Source organism: Aegilops tauschii, chromosome 4 (assembly GCF_002575655.3).
Source record: "Aegilops tauschii subsp. strangulata cultivar AL8/78 chromosome 4, Aet v6.0, whole genome shotgun sequence".
NCBI classification, from domain to species: Eukaryota; Viridiplantae; Streptophyta; class Magnoliopsida; order Poales; family Poaceae; genus Aegilops; species Aegilops tauschii.
Genome location: NC_053038.3, coordinates 56,185,709 through 56,203,356, shown reverse-complemented (window position 1 = coordinate 56,203,356; position 17,648 = coordinate 56,185,709). Strand labels below are relative to the sequence as shown.

The 17,648-nt window shown below is 47.0% G+C and overlaps 1 protein-coding gene across 1 annotated transcript; it reads right to left on the bottom strand.

Moving 5' to 3' along the window:
• Nucleotides 1-12,730: 12,730 nt before the first annotated feature.
• LOC109762923 (oxaloacetate tautomerase FAHD2, mitochondrial) lies at nt 12,731-17,315 on the bottom strand. The gene is made up of 8 exons (XM_020321807.4): nt 17,137-17,315; nt 16,849-17,023; nt 16,036-16,088; nt 15,480-15,542; nt 15,219-15,269; nt 15,010-15,127; nt 14,778-14,916; nt 12,731-13,079 (listed from the first exon to the last, which is right to left on the bottom strand). Exons 1-7 carry the CDS (start codon nt 17,242-17,244, stop codon nt 14,798-14,800), a joined length of 687 nt encoding a protein of 228 aa, XP_020177396.1. The 5' UTR covers nt 17,245-17,315; the 3' UTR covers nt 12,731-13,079; nt 14,778-14,797.
• Between the last annotated feature and the right edge of the window lie 333 nt (nt 17,316-17,648).

The window sequence follows — 17,648 nt, the reverse complement described above, 5'->3', positions numbered from 1 at the left end:
CTGGTTTAACCTTCAACAAGGACCGGGCGTAGCCACACTCGATTCAACTAAAGCTGGAGAAACAGGCACCCACTAGCCACCTGTGTGCGAAGCACGTCGGTAGAACCAGTCTCATGAACGCGGTCAAGTAATGTCAGTCTGGGCCGCTTCATCCAAAAATACCGCCGAATCAAAGTAAGACATGTTGGTAAGCAGTATGACTATTATCGCCCACAACTCTTTGTGTTCTACTCGTGCATATAACATCTACGCATAGACCTGGCTCGGATGCCACTGTTGGGTAACACAGTAATTTTAAAAAATTCCTACGATCACGCAAGATCTATCTAGGAGAAGCATAGCAACGAGCGGGGAGAGTGTGTCCACGTACCCTCGTAGACCGAAAGCGAAAGTGTCAGGGATATACCCCGCGGTATGACCCGGCCGGACTTGGCATTTCACCGATGACCCGGCGGAGGACTGGCGGCTCACGGGTCTGGCGGCTCACTGTCAGACAACTCACGAGCCTGACGACTCACGGATGACCCCGACGGCGGGTCAGATAGAAGACTAGGCCCAAGTCCCAGAAGGCCGGCTCATGTGATGGTGGGCCGGCTTAAAAGGAAAGGGATGACGAATATTTCCTTTACGCGGAAGCAAGACCCGGACTTGTATTCAACTTGTAAGAAAAGATAGACTAGCCCTAGTCCTACTAGGACTCCATATGTAACCCGCCCCTCCAACTTATATAAGGAGGGGGCAGGGCTCCCCAAAGAGAGACAAGAAACAAGAAACAATATCTAGGGCTAGACACAAAGAGCCGGCTTACCGGCGACTCTCTCATGAGCATAATAAGACCTAGCCACAAACAGCATGTAGGGCTATTACCGGATGATGTTTCCCGGGGCCCGAAGCTGTCTAAATCCTTGTCTTGTGTTGCGTCTCTCGATTCCGCTCAACCCCTCTCAAGCTACCACATAGATGCGCTGGCCTCGCGACGAAGTCCTGACACTAAGGACATCTGCCGTGACAATTCCACGACAGTTGGCGCCCACCGTGGGGCCTGCGCACGGTGGTGTTGAGTTCTTGGAGGGATCTTTCCTAAGGATCGAGAAGTTCGTAATTAACTAGCTCAACAAGAGCCAGCGTGGAAAAATTAACTAAGGGTTTTGAAGAGTTTGCGAATTTCCAGCGTTCATCAGCCATGTTGACAGAATCATCAAGGAAGAACCCGAAGGTTTACTCTGGTTGGCTGCGTACATTAGCAGGATCAATGTGTAGTTATCAAACGGACGAGACCAAAGTAATTAATGGGAGGAAGGCCAAGCCGTTTTCAAGCGGCCACCGTTCGTTTCTTTCGCTGGTGTTTTTTATAGTGAATCGCCTCCTGTCGAGGACCCTGCCTCAAATCACCGTCGCTCCTCTGCCATGGCGACCGAGCCGCCTCGGCATCTGTTTCGTTGTTGAGAACCGTGATGTTCAGTAGTCTGTGGTCGGGCGGCGGCGCGTGGCTTCTCACGGTCAGTTCAATCTCCAGGATTAGCTAAAAAATCTTCACGGCAATCCACAACGTGGCTCGTCGGTTCTGTTCAGACGTACGTCATGCAAAAAGTCAAAACCGATCTGGATAAAGCTGCGGATCCGTGAAGCTTGCTAAAAAAAAGGGGCTTCGAATCGGACAAGTACTGGTATTGCTAGCGGACTAGCATAAGTTGAAGCACCATGGCATGTATTCATGCTGGGGATTTGGAAAAGCAAAAGCGTATTACTACTAGTTGTAGTGCATGACGTCACGATTCCTAAAAGGGCTTGTTATGCCTCATGTGAAGGAAATTGCATTGATAGCGGCCGATGTACACAGAGTCACCTCAAAACTCCAAGATTGCTATGGAACCAGAGTAGTACTACCGCAGTGCACCTCTGCCGGGTCGCCTTGCTGCCCTCCCGGCTTGCCTGAATGGCCGGCCCTGTTTCTGCCGTGGCCGCTCCGAGCCGACGGCCCTGCTAAGTCGTCGTCCTGAGCCGCCGTCTGTGGAACCATCCGGACCAGATCACTGTTCGTGGCTGCCTGCTGCGGTTGCGTCGAGCCACCCCGGCCATGCCGCCTCGCCTTGTTTCTAAATTGCTCTGCAGATGTCTACGAATATAATCAGGTGCACTCGTCTTCGCTAAATTATTCTGCGTATTAAGTGCGTGTTATACAAAACATATGTTGTCTGCTCGTGCTATCTTATGCTCGCAGATCTATTCAGCTCAAGAGTTTTTTGCTGGCGTTTTTTATTGCGTCACTTCCAACAATCTTTTGAGTCACCATGACGCGCGATTCAGACAGCAGACGCGCGCTTCAGACAGCTTGCAATGTGGAGGACAACTCGCTCATCCGTGACGGTTTACAACACTATGGGCGACTTACCCGTCCGACCCCGTGGCCGACTCTCCCGTCCACGCCGTTTTACAATGCCACGGCCGACTCGTCTGTTGACCGGGCGAATCAAGTGATATCCTTCTAAATATAATTTTGGCACATATTCCTTTGTCAAAAAACAATTACTCTGGCCTGTAATATTTTTATGCAGGACGGCTATCAAAAGAAAAAGGGGTGGTATTATACCGCGGAGGCATGTTCGGTTGGGCCGCGCAGCTTCATGGGCACGCATTTCGCGGTCCGGTTTACAATGCTGCGGCCGACTCGCCCGTCCGCACCACCTTACAACGCCACGGACGACTCACCCGTCCGCCCTCGCCGCCGGTTCATGCGTCCGCGCCGGTTTACAACGCGGAGGACAACTTGCTCGTCCGCACCGGATTACAACGCCGTGGCCGGTTCATCTGTCTGCTCCCGCGGCCGACTCGGCCGTGATTGATTTTAGCTTCACTGTGATGATCATCAACTCCGCGGTGGATAAATTCTGGCCTGACAGATCAGGTGAAATCAATTCGGTAAAATTTTATATATTATATATTGTTTTCTTTAAAAAAGAGCAATTACTCTGGCTTGCGATGTTTTTGATGTAGGACAATTGTTCACTACATCAACACGACGTGGTTGACTCGCCCATTCGCGCGGCTTACCGCGCCGGCGATTGACTTGCCTGACCACACCGGTTTACAATGCTGCGGCCGACTCATCTGTCCGTGTCACCTTTAATATTGTGGTCGTCTTTACCGTCCGTCTCTCGCGGCCTGGTCTACATCAACACACCGGGCCGCACCTGTCTGCGTAAGCTGATTATTGAATATGAGCAAGTCACTGTTTGGGAAGCCCGGTTTTCTTCCAACAAATTAGAGGCGAATTATCATGTATTATCAGCCGCCGTCTGCACTGGATGGCTCAATGGGTAGGTGCACAAGTCACCGCCACTACGGTTTGGTTAACATCAAATAGCCGGTTGGAAGGAACCATTAGCCGAGTTGCTGACATGGCTCATATGGGATCATTTATAACCCGCCGCAGTCACTTCAACCTTCTGTGGATTCGCATCGCGCTATCAACACCAATGATATACACCTTATGCTATGGTCAAATATGGAGAATCTCAAGCCAACTCCTTGAGTCGTCTTGAGACTCGGGGGCTATAATGACATGACTCAACAAATCGTGCCAGTTTCAGCAGGCTCAAGAACTCCGGGTCATTGGAGGGGAAAATAACCCGGACCCGAGGCTACCGCCATATTGGTAAAAAGTTTAAAGGCCGTCAGAAAATTTCTGTCTTAAAAAGAAGGAGTCCGGTCTAAATCCGGCTCAAGAGACTTGACATCTCCCACAAGGCATTGAAGCTCTTAAATATCCGGTTTAAAATCCGGTTCAAGGTAAATTTGTCTATCACAAAACTTTGAAACTCTCAATATCTGGTTTAAAGAATTTCTGGTTCAAAAAGAATTTATCTCTTGCAAAGTTCGAGTTCTCAGGGAAAATTAAAGGGACCAAAGAGTCTGTTACAAAGCACAACTCAAACATAGGTACCCTACTTTAAGGACCATTGGGAGCTGATCGTATTCGAATTTAGCTTAACCCTTTTGGTGTGACCCTGATCGTATTCGAATCAGAGTCGTTAAATATTCTCATGATCACTAGGGGGCTTCCTGTTCAAACATAGGTCGTATTCGAACCAAAGAGAACATAGCTGTCGATACCCTTTTGATCGGCACACTGCCGAGCTCATTGGGGAGTTTCTTGGTCATATTTGAACCATAACTCAACCCCTTTTGGGAACCGACGTGGATCGTATTCGAATCAGCGTCGTTAAACAACTCTCAAGGTCATTTGGGAGCTTCCTGTTCAAACATAGGTCGTATTCGAACCAAAGAGAACATAGCTGTCGGTACCCTCTTGATCGGCAACGCCAAAGCCACTGGGGGCTATATGATCGTATTCGAATCTTAGCTTAACCCCTTTGGGACGGTTTTCTGATCGTATTCGAATCAGAAGCCTCAAATTTTTTGAAGTCTCTTTTTGCAAACAGTTTTTGGATTTTATTTGAAGCTCTTTTGATCATATCTAAAGTGTATATGAGTGGTTGCTATTTAACCCGGTTTGACTTTGGATGATAAGTCGCCATCATATGACAATCATAAACATTTGAAAGTCTTGATTTCTAAAGATTGGGTTATCACCCTTACTGCACAGGTCATGTAAACCGGCAGTACAAATTCAATATCACAATGGTTATATGTGACATATTATGACCCGCCCTGCGGTAAACCGTCAAGGGATTTTGTGATCTACTTGTGTGCAGGATAAGACTACATTTGGGTGGTTACCCGTCCTGCCTTTTGACGTTAAGTCACCGGGACATATGTTGTTTAAACTCTGTGTAGGATTTACAGAGCTATGACTTACATAAATGATTAAGTTCAAGTCCATCATCAAAGATTGAAATTGGTGTCTCAAAAGGGTTATCAATTCTTGATTTTCTCAAAGGCTATAAGCCGCCGGGTTATAAAAGTTCCGGCTTACAATGGAGGCGTATTAAGTTGCCATTGGCCAAGAGCCGCCGAGTATTTAAGCTCCGGATTTACTTATCAACAGATGAGGTATTCAAAGTCGCTTTGGCGCACTAGCTATTATTTTATCAATGGATATGATTTATTATACAATGGAAGGAATAGTCCCGAGTCGCTGCAGGCTTACGACCCGGCACTTGGGGGCTACATTATTCAAATTGATATTATATCGAATATGCAAGTCCCATGTTACTGCCAGCATATACCATGGCACTTGGGGGCTAATGCAAAGTCATTTTTGCTCAACTTATTGAAGACCCGACTCATAACATTCTAAATGAGCCGGCCCTTGGGGGCTATCAATTGGTCCTGTCAAAAGTTCAAGTTTACATGGTTATATCCACAAAGTTCCTGCTCATTATTGCATAATGACCCGGCCCTTGGGGGCTACACTGGTTGAAGTTTTCATGAGCATAAGGCAATTACAAGTCCCAGGTTGCTGCAAGCATGGCAACCCGGTGCTTGGGGGCTACAGGTGATATGCATATAAGGGAGAAAAAATCGTTAAATTCTCAGTTTGGAGTAGACCAGATTAACCTGGTGTCTGCAACAATCATGACCCGGCATCATTTATTTATAACCCGGCAATTTTGGCAATCATAAATCGGCAAGTTCTACATTCTCAAGCCGGCTGAATATCTGTTGGATATTTCAAGACCAATATTTTTGTCAAGTCAGAGCATTGAAGGCCGACTCAAATGGATGCTTTATTTACAATATTTCTTCTACAAGCCAATATATTATGAAGTTGGTCTATTGACCCGGATTTTCCAGAAGGAGGAGATGACAAGGACTTAAGGATGATCAAGTGCCGGCTTACAAAAATTTAACCCGGAGCACAACCTATCAAGTTTGTTCTTGTGTTTATTTTACAGGATCAGTTTAACATGAATAAATCCAAATTAAACTGGGGGCTAATGTCGGGGATATACCCCGCGGTATGACTCGGCCGGAAGTATGACCTGGCCGGACTTGGCATTTCACCGATGACCCGGCGGAGGACTGGCGGCTCACGGGTCTGGCGGCTCACTGTCAGACAACTCACGAGCCTGACGACTCACGGATGACCCCGACGGCGGGTCAGATAGAAGACTAGGCCCAAGTCCCAGAAGGCCGGCTCATGTGATGGTGGGCCGGCTTAAAAGGAAAGGGATGACGAATATTTCCTTTACGCGGAAGCAAGACCCGGACTTGTATTCAACTTGTAAGAAAAGATAGACTAGCCCTAGTCCTACTAGGACTCCATATGTAACCCGCCCCTCCAACTTATATAAGGAGGGGGCAGGGCTCCCCAAAGAGAGACAAGAAACAAGAAACAATATCTAGGGCTAGACACAAAGAGCCGGCTTACCGGCGACTCTCTCATGAGCATAATAAGACCTAGCCACAAACAGCATGTAGGGCTATTACCGGATGATGTTTCCCGGGGCCGAAGCTGTCTAAATCCTAGTCTTGTGTTGCGTCTCTCGATTCCGCTCAACCCCTCTCAAGCTACCACATAGATGCGCTGGCCTCGCGACTAAGTCCTGACACTAAGGACATCTGCCGTGACAATTCCACGACATAAAGCGTTTTATCAACGCGGTTGATGTAGTCGTACGTCTTCACGATCCGACCGATCTCAGCACCGAACGTACGACACCTCCGTGTTCAGCATGCGTTCAGCTCGATGACGTCCATCATACTCTTGATCCAGTTGAGGCCGAGGGAGAGTTTCATCACACGACGGCGTGGCGACGGTGACGATGAAGTTACCGGCGCAGGGCTTCGCCTAAGCACTACGACGATATGACCGAGGTGTGTAACCGTGGAGGGGGGCACCGCACACGGCTAAGAGAAACTTTGACGTGCTCTAGGGTGCCCCCCTGCCCACGTATATAAAGGAGGGAGGGGGAGGCCGGCCGGCCCTAGGGGGCGCGCCCAAAGAGGGGAGTCCTACTAGGACTCCAAGCCCTAGTAGGATTCCACCAAGAGGGAGAGAGGGGGAATGAAGGAGAGGGAGAGGGAGTAGGAAAGGGGGGTGCCGCCCCCCTTCCCTTGTCCTATTCGGACTCCAAGGGAGGGGGCGCGGCCTGCCTTGGCCGCCCTCCTCTCTCTCCAATAGGGCCCATGGTGGCCCATTAGTTCCCCCGGGGGTTCCGGTAACCCCTCCGGCACTCCAGTTTTACCCGAAACTATCCGGAACACTTCCGGTGTCAGAATAACATGGTCCAATATATCAATCTTTATGTCTCGACCATTTCGAGACTCCTCGTCACGTCCGTGATCTCATCCGGACTCCGAAACAACCTTCGGTCATCAAAACACATAAACTCATAATACAAATCGTCATCGAACGTTAAGCGTGCGGACCCTACGGGTTCGAGAACTATGTAGACATGACCGAGACACGTCTCCGGTCAATAACCAAGAGCGGAACCTGGATGCTCATATTGTCTCCTACATATTCTACGAAGATCTTTAGCAGTCAAACCGAATAACAACATACGTTGTTCCCTTTGTCATCGGTATGTTATTTGCCCGAGATTCGATCGTCGGTATCACCATACCTAGTTCAATCTCGTTACCGGCAAGTCTCTTTACTCTTTCGGTAATGCATCATCCCGAAACTAACTCATTAGTCACATTGCTTGCAAGGCTTATAGTGATGTGCATTACCGAGAGGGCCCAGAGATACCTCTCCAAAACACGGAGTGACAAATCCTAATCTCGATCTATGCCAACCCAACAAACACCATTGGAGACACCTGTGGAGCATCTTTATAATCACCCAGTTACGTTGTTACGTTTGATAGCACACTAAGTGTTCCTCCGGTATTCGGGAGTTGCATAATCTCATAGTCATAGGAACATGTATAAGTCATGAAGAAAGCAATAGCAATAAACTAAACGATCATAGTGCTAAGCTAACGGATGGGTCTTGTCCATCACATCATTCTCTAATGATGTGATCCCGTTCATCAAATGACAACACATGTCTATGGCTAGGAAACTTAACCATCTTTGATTAACGAGCTAGTCAAGTAGAGGCATACTAGGGACTCTCTGTTTGTCTATGTATTCACGCATGTACTAAGTTTCAGGTTAATACAATTCTAGCATGAATAATAAACATTTATCATGATATAAGGAAATATAAATAACAACTTTATTATTGCCTCTGGGGCATTTTTCCTTCACTTTCCATGTTCAATTCCGTCACAACTAAGCATACATAGCATTTCGGCTTGATGTAGAAGTCATGTCTCAGATGACTGTATAGGAAGCTTGGCTAGGAAGGAAGTCACCTCGGTTTCGATAGCACGTCCACGAGCCCTTTTCATTGGTCTAGTAACTTGTAATGTTGATGACGTGTTCATGGTGATATCCATGGGGTGCTCTGGTGTTAGTGCTCGATGACGAGCAATGCAGACTGGATGCTCTGGTGTTAGTCCATGGGATGTTCATGTCAATATTATAGTGTTTCCATTACAACAAGTACATTTTTTTATAGAAGGCATTTGCATTCGATCAATATATCAAGATGATACAATCGCAATGAGGGGATGTCCGGCGTGTGCATAAAATACAGATAGTTCACTAAAACAAAACCACAAATAACCATATTGTTCCTCAACTTTTCCAAACTTGTGGACATAAATTTTGCTAAGTTCAAAAGTATCAGTTTCTTTTGTTGGAAAAAGCACTAGGCATAAGCGAGGCCGTGTGTTTGGGATGTTACATGATATTGATTTGGAATATGTAGGTGAGTAAATAACAAGTTACTGCCATTGGAATATGAGCCATTTGGACTGTCTATGCAATATGACATGATTTCCTAATTGACTGGACAACTTGCTTGCACTGCCTAGAATTTCACTTATGCTCTAGATGATGCGTTTGGTCATTGCCTGGTGCCTAAGCATGCACACGTACAATGTCTAGTTCATTTTACGCTTTGACGAGGTCCATAATACGGCCAAATATCATCTTTTTGGTGCTTACTGAATGTCATGTTATTTTTACATACTTTATATGTATATATGTTTGGGGAGTTTTTTTGAGAGATATGTTTGGGGAGTTGATTCGGTCAAGCAGCGCATTTTTTGTGCTACCACCTCCATTTTTATACCGAATCCAGCGCCGAAGGTTTCCACAAGCAAGTGAGAAGGCCCCCCGCCCCGCGACTAGGCGGCTCCCGCGACTAGGGTTCCGCCCACGCCCCCCGCCGCCGCCGACCGCCGGCCTCGCGCACTCCGCCTCCCTCTCCTCCTCCCCCGCGCCCCCGTCCGCCTGCTCGCCCCCCTCCCCCGTGGGCGACGGGCGGGCCCCTGCGGCTCTTCTCCTCCAGCCCCCTCCCCGTCCATCTCCCTCCCCGCCGCCGCCGGCTGGGTTCGCCGGGCCTTGCCCGCGCGGCGCCGGCGACGGCGGGCCGTCCCTTCCCCGCTCGCTCATGGGGGGGGCGCGGGGGCCTCCCGATGGCGGCGGTGCAGCTCGGCCAGCTGCGGTGTGGCTCGGCGGCGGGAGTCCGGCGAGCCTCGTGGTCCTTGGTGCAGTGGCGCGGCTGTTGGTCGCGTGGCGGCGTGGCGGTGCTGGTGGCCGGCGGCGCCTGCGCGGCCCAGATCTGGGCCCTTTCGGGCTCCATCTGGGCTAGGGCGGGCCGGCGACTCGGTGCGCGACGACGCTGCTCCCTGGTTGGTGGTCTGCAGGCGGTGGCGGCTTCGTCGGCCGACGAGCTGCAGCGTGACGGCAGGGGCTGTCCGGACTCTTTTGGGTCCGGCCGGGCCTCGGCGCCTGGTAAGTCCCTTGTTCGTGCGTCCGGTCGGCTCCGCGGTGGCGGTGCTGGTTGTCCCCTCACGTCGGCGTTGTTGCGGATGCCCCCGAGGCCACTATCTCTTCTCCCGCCCTCCAGGTCTCGTGTCGGTGACCACTGGGAGACGGCGAAGTTGATTCGGTGACCGTGGTGGCACATGTTGGTGGGCGGCGTGATGGGCGGTGCACGATGATTCGTCTGGGGTGGTGGTGGGGGTTTGGGTTGGGAGAAATATCTAGCGGCTCGTCCGGCCCCGATGCGGCGACGCCTGTGGGTGCCGCCGGACCTTCCTGAAGGGCGTCATGTACACCCCTTCCCCCCACTGTCCCCCGCGTACCGGGGGAAACCCTAGGACTAGTCCGGGCAACAGCGGCGTCGTCGTCGCCTCCTTGTTGAAGGTGTTGCTTGGTACGCGGCGCTTCAGAGTGCTGGCATCGTGGTGGTACTTCTCCGGAGGGTGCAGCCGTCGCCGGTCATCTTCGTTTCGTTGATCTGCCGTTGTTGGCATTTATTTCTGTTTCTTTCTTCTTTGTTTTTTTTGGGCTTGTTTGTGCTGCAGCCCCAGCACCTATCGTTGGACGTTCCGGTGGTTGCTTTGTAATATAAAGCGGAGGAAACCCTTTTTCTTATAAGCAAATGAGAAATCCCACTTCGCGTTAGAGTAGTTTTTTATTCTATAAAATAAAAACCGTCTATGTTGCAGACTATTCTACGTGAGCAGTCTTAAATGGATTTTCAACCATGCACGGTGAGAGTGATTACAGAGAATTCTATTAACTCCGTTCATAAATACTTGTCGCTCAAACAGATGTATTTAGACAGACGCATCTGTTTGAGCAACAAGTATGGGAGTAACATATTCTGCATACAACGTAGTTTTTTTTAAGACAAAAAGGAAGTCATGACATCTCCCTGTTCCATTACTACACTGAAATAAGGATTCAAAGTTCAATTTTGTGCTGGAAATCATATAAAGTATGTTTGGATTGCAACCATCGTCAGCTTTGCCAAAATATTGGCATTGATCGAGGGATGTATGTGTGTTTGGATGGCTTACAACTAGGGCTGGAGAAAAAGCTCGAAACTCGCGAGCTAAACGAGTAGCTCGTGACTCGGCTCGAATCGACTCGAACTAGAAAAATAACAAGTCGAGCCAAGCTTTAGTTTAAGATCGTTTATAAAACGAGTTAAATGAGCCGAGCTCATGAGTACTCGTGTAACTCGTTAGGCTCGATACAAAAGATCAGCCAAGCACCCTGCGTCCCAGGCGCACAACACAACGCCTAGACATTCAAGGAAATTACGATTGTTTGGTCATGTATATGTTACTAACTTGCTGATCATTGTGGTCATGTACAGTTGTTTGTGGTCAATAGTCATGTACATGGTACTCACTTGATGGCACTGATAATTTTATGTTAAGCCCGTGTCATTAATGAGCTTAACAAGCTAAATGAGCCAGCTCGCGAGTTATACGAGTCGAACCAATCTTGGATTTGTGCTCGTTATAGTAACGAGTCGAGTTAACTCGTTAATGAAACGAGCTTTAGCGAGTCAAGCCGAGCTGGCTCGACTTGGCTCGAATTCCAGCCCTACTTCCAACTTTTTGGCACACCCAGCCCACCACAGCTCTCTCCAGCTATTCTAACGCCAAATCATGTGCGGATCACGGGCGGGCAAAATCAGCGCCAATATTTTGGCTGCCCCTGATTTGATCAGGTCGTCGTGGACAAAAACCAAACAGCCCCATAGTGTAGTTTTTAAAAATGACTGTTTTATAATTTTTTTTAGAACAGAGGCATTTGCCTCGTCAGTTAATTAAGCATACAAAATCATGCGAAAATAAATACAAACAGACTAAATATGGACTGCTCACAAAACATAAAACCTCATTACCGCACAGACGACCTAACAAACACTCTGTATGCTCCACAACCACAAATTCACCTCACCTCTACGTCGCAAAGGAGTCCCAACAAGGACACCTCAACTGAAGACAAACGGACACCATCAAATCGACGGTGAAAAACCAAACCACGAGGACAATTAACGAACAACCAGGAGGATCTATCCTCATCAATCCATCTTATCTTACAAAATCCTAACAGGAACATGACCCGCAGCCGCCGTGTGCGCGTACGTACGTACAGCCACTTCCAGACAGATCAAAGGAAATTCACGCCGCAATTTCGGAAGGAATCAAAGTAACCAAAGCTACGAGCACAAGGCATGTCGGGTGGTCGCTCTTGGTCTTGGGGGCAAAGTGTAAACAACAGCAAGTAGCAACGGTGGTAAACCTCGGAACCGATCCACAGACAGACTACAGCTAGTGTCAGTCTGTCTGTAGCGGCCACGCCTGACGAAACCGTCAAAGACAGCGACGGCGTATCCAATGCGGCCCCTTCCACACGGCCTCTCTCTTTCGGCCAAAAGTTTCGTGGTTTCATCTGAGCCTGATCTTCGGTTAGGGCAGGTGATGCCACGGGAGACGGACAAGGAGAAGAGATCAGCGATGCGCGGAGCAAACGCGTTGGTGATGTGGACGTCGGACATACATTTAGCCAAGTGTCATACTGCCATGGTTGATCCAGCCTCAAGGAATTGTGCTACCGTGATGGCAGTGATACCTATGGTTCGTCTTGTTGTTGACTCTGGTCGACCTACTTGCCGTCGAGCGCGACGTTTTCAAGCACCTTCGTTGCACGCTAGCTATATTCACATCGATCTGGTTTTAGTTTTAGGTGGTAGAATTTCACATCACATGGCTCCTCCCAAGGTTTTGCCTGGTAAACGATACTCCATCAGTAAAGAAATATAAGATCGTTCAGATCACTAAAGTTATTTCTTTACAGAGGGAGTACTACGATGATACTGAATAGCTAGAGAAACCACTAAATACGTAATGGATATCAGGTGTCAACTGTTCCATTGGCTCACAAGTGTTGATAACCAGCGTAAAAAAAGAAGTGTTGATAACCTGATGTATATAGAATCAGCCACAAGGATGCATATACAGCAACATATATAATTCATACGTATGAACAGATGCGAAGACAATTGGCAAGCAGCAATTGCCAAATGTTGCCACATGTCTGACAGAGGGTGGACTGAAAAACGTAAATGTGCGTAGCTCCAAGTGGCACCATCATCCGGCACTAACTTAATACGGGTCGTAATCAACCACAGGAACAGATATATTCACCAGGATCGGTAGAAAGCAGAGGTTGAAATTGCATCCCCAAAATCCTTCAAATTCCAAATATTCCTCGAGAATGATTCTCCGGTACTCTCAGAATTTTATTTCCTGCATCCAAAATTAGGTGAATGACTAGAATTACGATTCAAATTCTCAATCTTCACGGCACACACTAGTAAATTGTCAGGTCTTCCTGAAAGAACTATGGAAGGTGGAAAAGCATGCAGGAAAGAGTAGGGAACTTTTCTTTTCCACCTCAATTACGCCATAGAAATTACTAATTTACAGCCGGGGTTAGCTACAACAAGAATTTCACATAGAGGAACATAGCCTTCACTCCTAGGTAATGTAAATGAAGCATCATAATCTGGTTTCATAAGGTAAGCTCAAGACGCAGTTTGACTAATAATTTACGGTCACCAACCATGGCATGGCAACATCGATATAATGATATCAACAATGAGCAGGCAACAAAAGCAGGCCAGCAGAAACGACCTCAAGATCATGATTAATTCCAACCTGTACTATATTGTGAAAGGGGATCACTTGCTACCCCAAATTGATGCAAACAATCAATATGTTAATCTAGTTTGTCAGGCAGAATGCTAACTTCCCCACAACTACTTTCTTGCAGAAGTCTATAAAGTTCAACACGACAGACTCTAGCAAGTAGCAACCGCAAACTAAACCGTTGCCCATTAGATGGATGTCCATGATGTGACAATGGAACAGGGCGTGTCACGTGTGCATATTCTGGCACAATTCACCCTGTTCCTTGCAATGTCTTTGCTGTCCGGTGAATCGCTCGCTTCCATGACGTAATGCAATCTTCACAATTCCATCTACCAAAAAATCTGGCATGCATAATTTTCTGAGGGTTGGCATGTACAATTTTTCTGAGGATTGGCATGTACAGTTTGATGGTCCTATACTTTACATTAAGTCTGGAGAAGGTCTCCACACACACGGAATAAGCACATGTGACTAATAGTAAGAGGGAAAAGTTGCTTATCTGCCACTGAACAAATCAAGCTTCAGACACCCTGGACCTGCGTGTCAGCCTCTCAGTCTCATATGAGAGGCATACTGTGAATCCAGTAGTTGTTCAATAGCATATAAGCAATTTACTCAAACTATTGGGACTTGACAGTCTATTGGACCTTAGAGGGCCTTTATACGGAAGTATCCACGAATCTGGGAGAATAATGGACCTTCAGTCCATGACAGTCTATTACTACAGCAACAGCATACCTTTTCTACAACATATTGCAGCAAGTGGGAGCTTAATGCTACATCCATATGTGCAAAAGATGCATATGGCAACAAAGTTTTTGCCCAGGCATGCAACCACAAGAACTCTGGAATGATTTGCACTTCTGCATTTCGTAAAGAAATTGGAAACGATTAAGGACTGTACCAACTTTCACCAACTCACAGCACAAGTCAATGATCACATCTAGCATTATTGTTCCAGATACAGTCAAGTACAACACCATGTGACCCTAGGCACAATTTTAGTCACACAGATGCAATAGCATTTTCTATGATTTCATGTCCGATGCCACAGTGGAACTTGGAAACCTATGTTTACATGAACTATTAATTGCACGACAGAAGATGTTTCAGTCAGTAGGAGGCAACAAGAACTCCATGCCAAAATATAATATGGTTTCATCACTCAGTAATGCAATATAATTGTTTTAGTTGCATCAAGAGTAGGCATTCAGCCTTAACATCTTATTTTCTTGCATACAGATCAGCTCAAGTAGCACAAATTGGTATGGCCCAAAACAATGTGTCACATACCATATTTCTTGCTTACTGCATCAGTAAGAAAATGAACGTTTGCGTCTCTCAACATCAAACTCTACATCAATGAGGTCAGTTATACCAGCATTAATCTTCTGTCCCACTCGGACAGGACCAACGCCATCGGGAGGAGTACCTGTAGAGGGTCCATGAAATAACTGACAAAGAGATCCCTTAACGCACTAAAAGTCTAAGACAGCTGTATAGCAGCAAGAAAAAGAGACATTACCAGTTAATATCACATCGCCCTCCATTAATGTCATGATGGAACTGATATAACTGATTAGAAAAGGAATCTTGAATATCATATCACTTGTAAGTCCCTTCTGCCTAAGTTCACCATCTACCTGGATATGGTTGTTCAATGCTTGTTAATGATAATGTCATTACTTTGATTGCAGGCTGCAACAAATTCTCGGTACATATTTATAGAATTACCTTTAGCCACAGTTCTAGGTCATAGGGATTAGCGATTGCAGATTTCGGAACCTATTTAACAGTCACCAAAATTAACAAATATCATGATAATGCACACAAATGATACATAGAACGTTCAAAGGTCAAAGCATGAAGACCATGATTCAATAACAGAGGGAGGTGTTCTCATCGACAATGAAAGTTAGGTGGGTTTTTTAGACACAAATGTTTACATATGAAGAGTAAATGTCCTGGTCTATTGGAAAGAGAAACTATGCTTACCACCGCACTAATTGGAGTAAAGGTGTCCTGTACTTTACCCAAAGTCCAAGGAAGACCTGCAGACTACAAATTCCAATGGTTATTACTAGAAAGTTCAAGACAAGAAAAATATCTTACATTATAGGACCGAGTGTTTTACTTATAAGGTCATGCTGATCAGTTGGTACTACCAAGTTATGCAAAAAGATAGTTCCAAAACATATGTAAAATTTATTGGATGGGGAGATTGTAACAAGTTGTTAACATGACAAAACGAAAGTACAGGTTTGTGTTTATTCACACAATTGTAGAAACATGGAACTTCTGAGAGTACAATGTGATGTTTGTTGATGAATTTCTTTGTGCAGGTCAAATATCTATATTCCTTGAACTGATCACTGGAAAGGAGAGAATTCTGAGACTACGGTATATGGTTTTTGCTAAATTTGTTTTCATAAGTTACTCTATCTATACTTAAGGTTTCAAAAACCAGCAAGAATGGCAAGAAGTAGCAATAAAACAGAACAGGTGGAACAAGACTAAAGAAAAGTAGAAAACTACAGCTCTTAGTGCGAACCTTAGAAGCTGATTGCAGATCGTTTGATGACATGTCCAAAGCAAGTGCATAACCTGGGAAACCAGACATGTAAGCAGTCATATAGAATTTACTATGTCACAACTGAAAAAACAAATGAATGGCTTTTGATTTACTCATACAGTTGATGCCAACTACATTAACACGAAGCAATAACAGTAAGCCCCCCAAAGGCTCTGTTTCACAGAATACTGTAAGAAAGAGGGGAAACCTACCAAACAAAACCACATGCAGTTAAAACCTGAAAGCTTAACACCACAAATAGTCAAACACTGAATGCTTTTCACTCAAGTTCCCCTTTCACTTGAAACACGGAAATCAGGCCATTTTCCACTACGACGAGAGAACAGCACCCAACAGTCCAACAGGTAAACAAAAGAAAGTGTGATTTAGCACAGCAAAGATGCATTTAAGATTCAATAAGAATGATGGCCAAGAACTTATCTATTCTAGAATCCATATATGCATTTTCCAACAAGCTTGTCAAATATGAAGTGAATAATTTTCTCTTCGTAGTTGCTACAGCCACTGCCCTCGTTCTCCCAAAGTAATGTCCAAATCATTTGTAATTGCTGAATCAAAGTTTCCACAGTTTTTGTAGCATGGTACTCTCCTAGTTCATTTTACTGGTACATTCTTCGTACAATTTTTTGCAATTACACTAGTTGTACCCTACAGGCAAGAATGCAGATCCCTAATGAGCACCATTCTTCAGATCACTTGTTGCATTACAGCACAATTCTTAAGGGGGATTATCGCGCTGGGATGGCATCTCATAACCACGGCTCTTGGTACCTCCGACGAAATCCATGGCGGAGGCCTCGGGGACATCGCGCGCGCGCCGGGAGATGACGACGGCGAGTTCGACCTCGTGGTGCAGCGACTCGAGCGGCTCGGGCACCTCGATGGGGCCGGCGGTCGGGCCGGCGTGGAGGAATGACGACGTGGGCTTCAGGAACAGGACGGGTTCCTGCAAGCAGAGCAACAAGGCCGCCGATGCCGCGACCGGATCAGAGACCGCGCAGGAAGAAGGGCGCCCCGTGTCTTGGGATGGGAGAGGGTCAGGGTCGGATGGGCATGGACCTTGAGGACAGGGTTGCCGAGATCCTTGGCATGGGAGATGTAGTTGCGCCCGGCCCCGACGATCTTCGTGCTCGACGCAAGAAGCCTCTGCGCCGCCGCTGCTGCCATGGCCGGGAGAGTTGCAACAGTGGACGACTGATTTTTTTTTCGGAGTTTGGGAGAAACGAATAATTTTCTGGTTTTTCTCAGAGCTGAATGATTTTCTGGTGAGCAAACCGCCTGGATTTAACGGGCCAGGCACGGCCCGGCCCATCAGGCACGCTAGGTACAGGGCCGTGCCGGACGTCGTGCTGCCCAGGCACGGCCCCCACACTACACGGGCCGGACACGGTGGCCCGTTTGGCACGCCCGCACTTAGGCACGAGTGGCCCATCGAGGCACTTTACATACGTTCCTCGCAGCTCGCAAACGATGCATTTCGTGCCACGATTTCCCCAAATCACTGGTTTTTTTAATACATGCACATATACTCATCTCTATAAACGCACACACACACATCTTACCCTTATGAG

What these genes read in the sequence shown, in the direction of transcription:
- LOC109762923 (XM_020321807.4), bottom strand. Translation starts at nt 17,244, where the DNA reads ATGGCAGCAGCGGCGGCGCAGAGGCTTCTTGCGTCGAGCACGAAGATC. An exon ending in TCGGCAACCCTGTCCTCAAG is followed by an intron (nt 17,024 to 17,136) that starts GTCCATGCCCAT and finishes CTCTGCTTGCAG; the next exon opens with GAACCCGTCCTGTTCCTGAA. An exon ending in TTACTCCAATTAGTGCGGTG is followed by an intron (nt 15,270 to 15,479) that starts GTAAGCATAGTT and finishes ACTGTTAAATAG; the next exon opens with GTTCCGAAATCTGCAATCGC.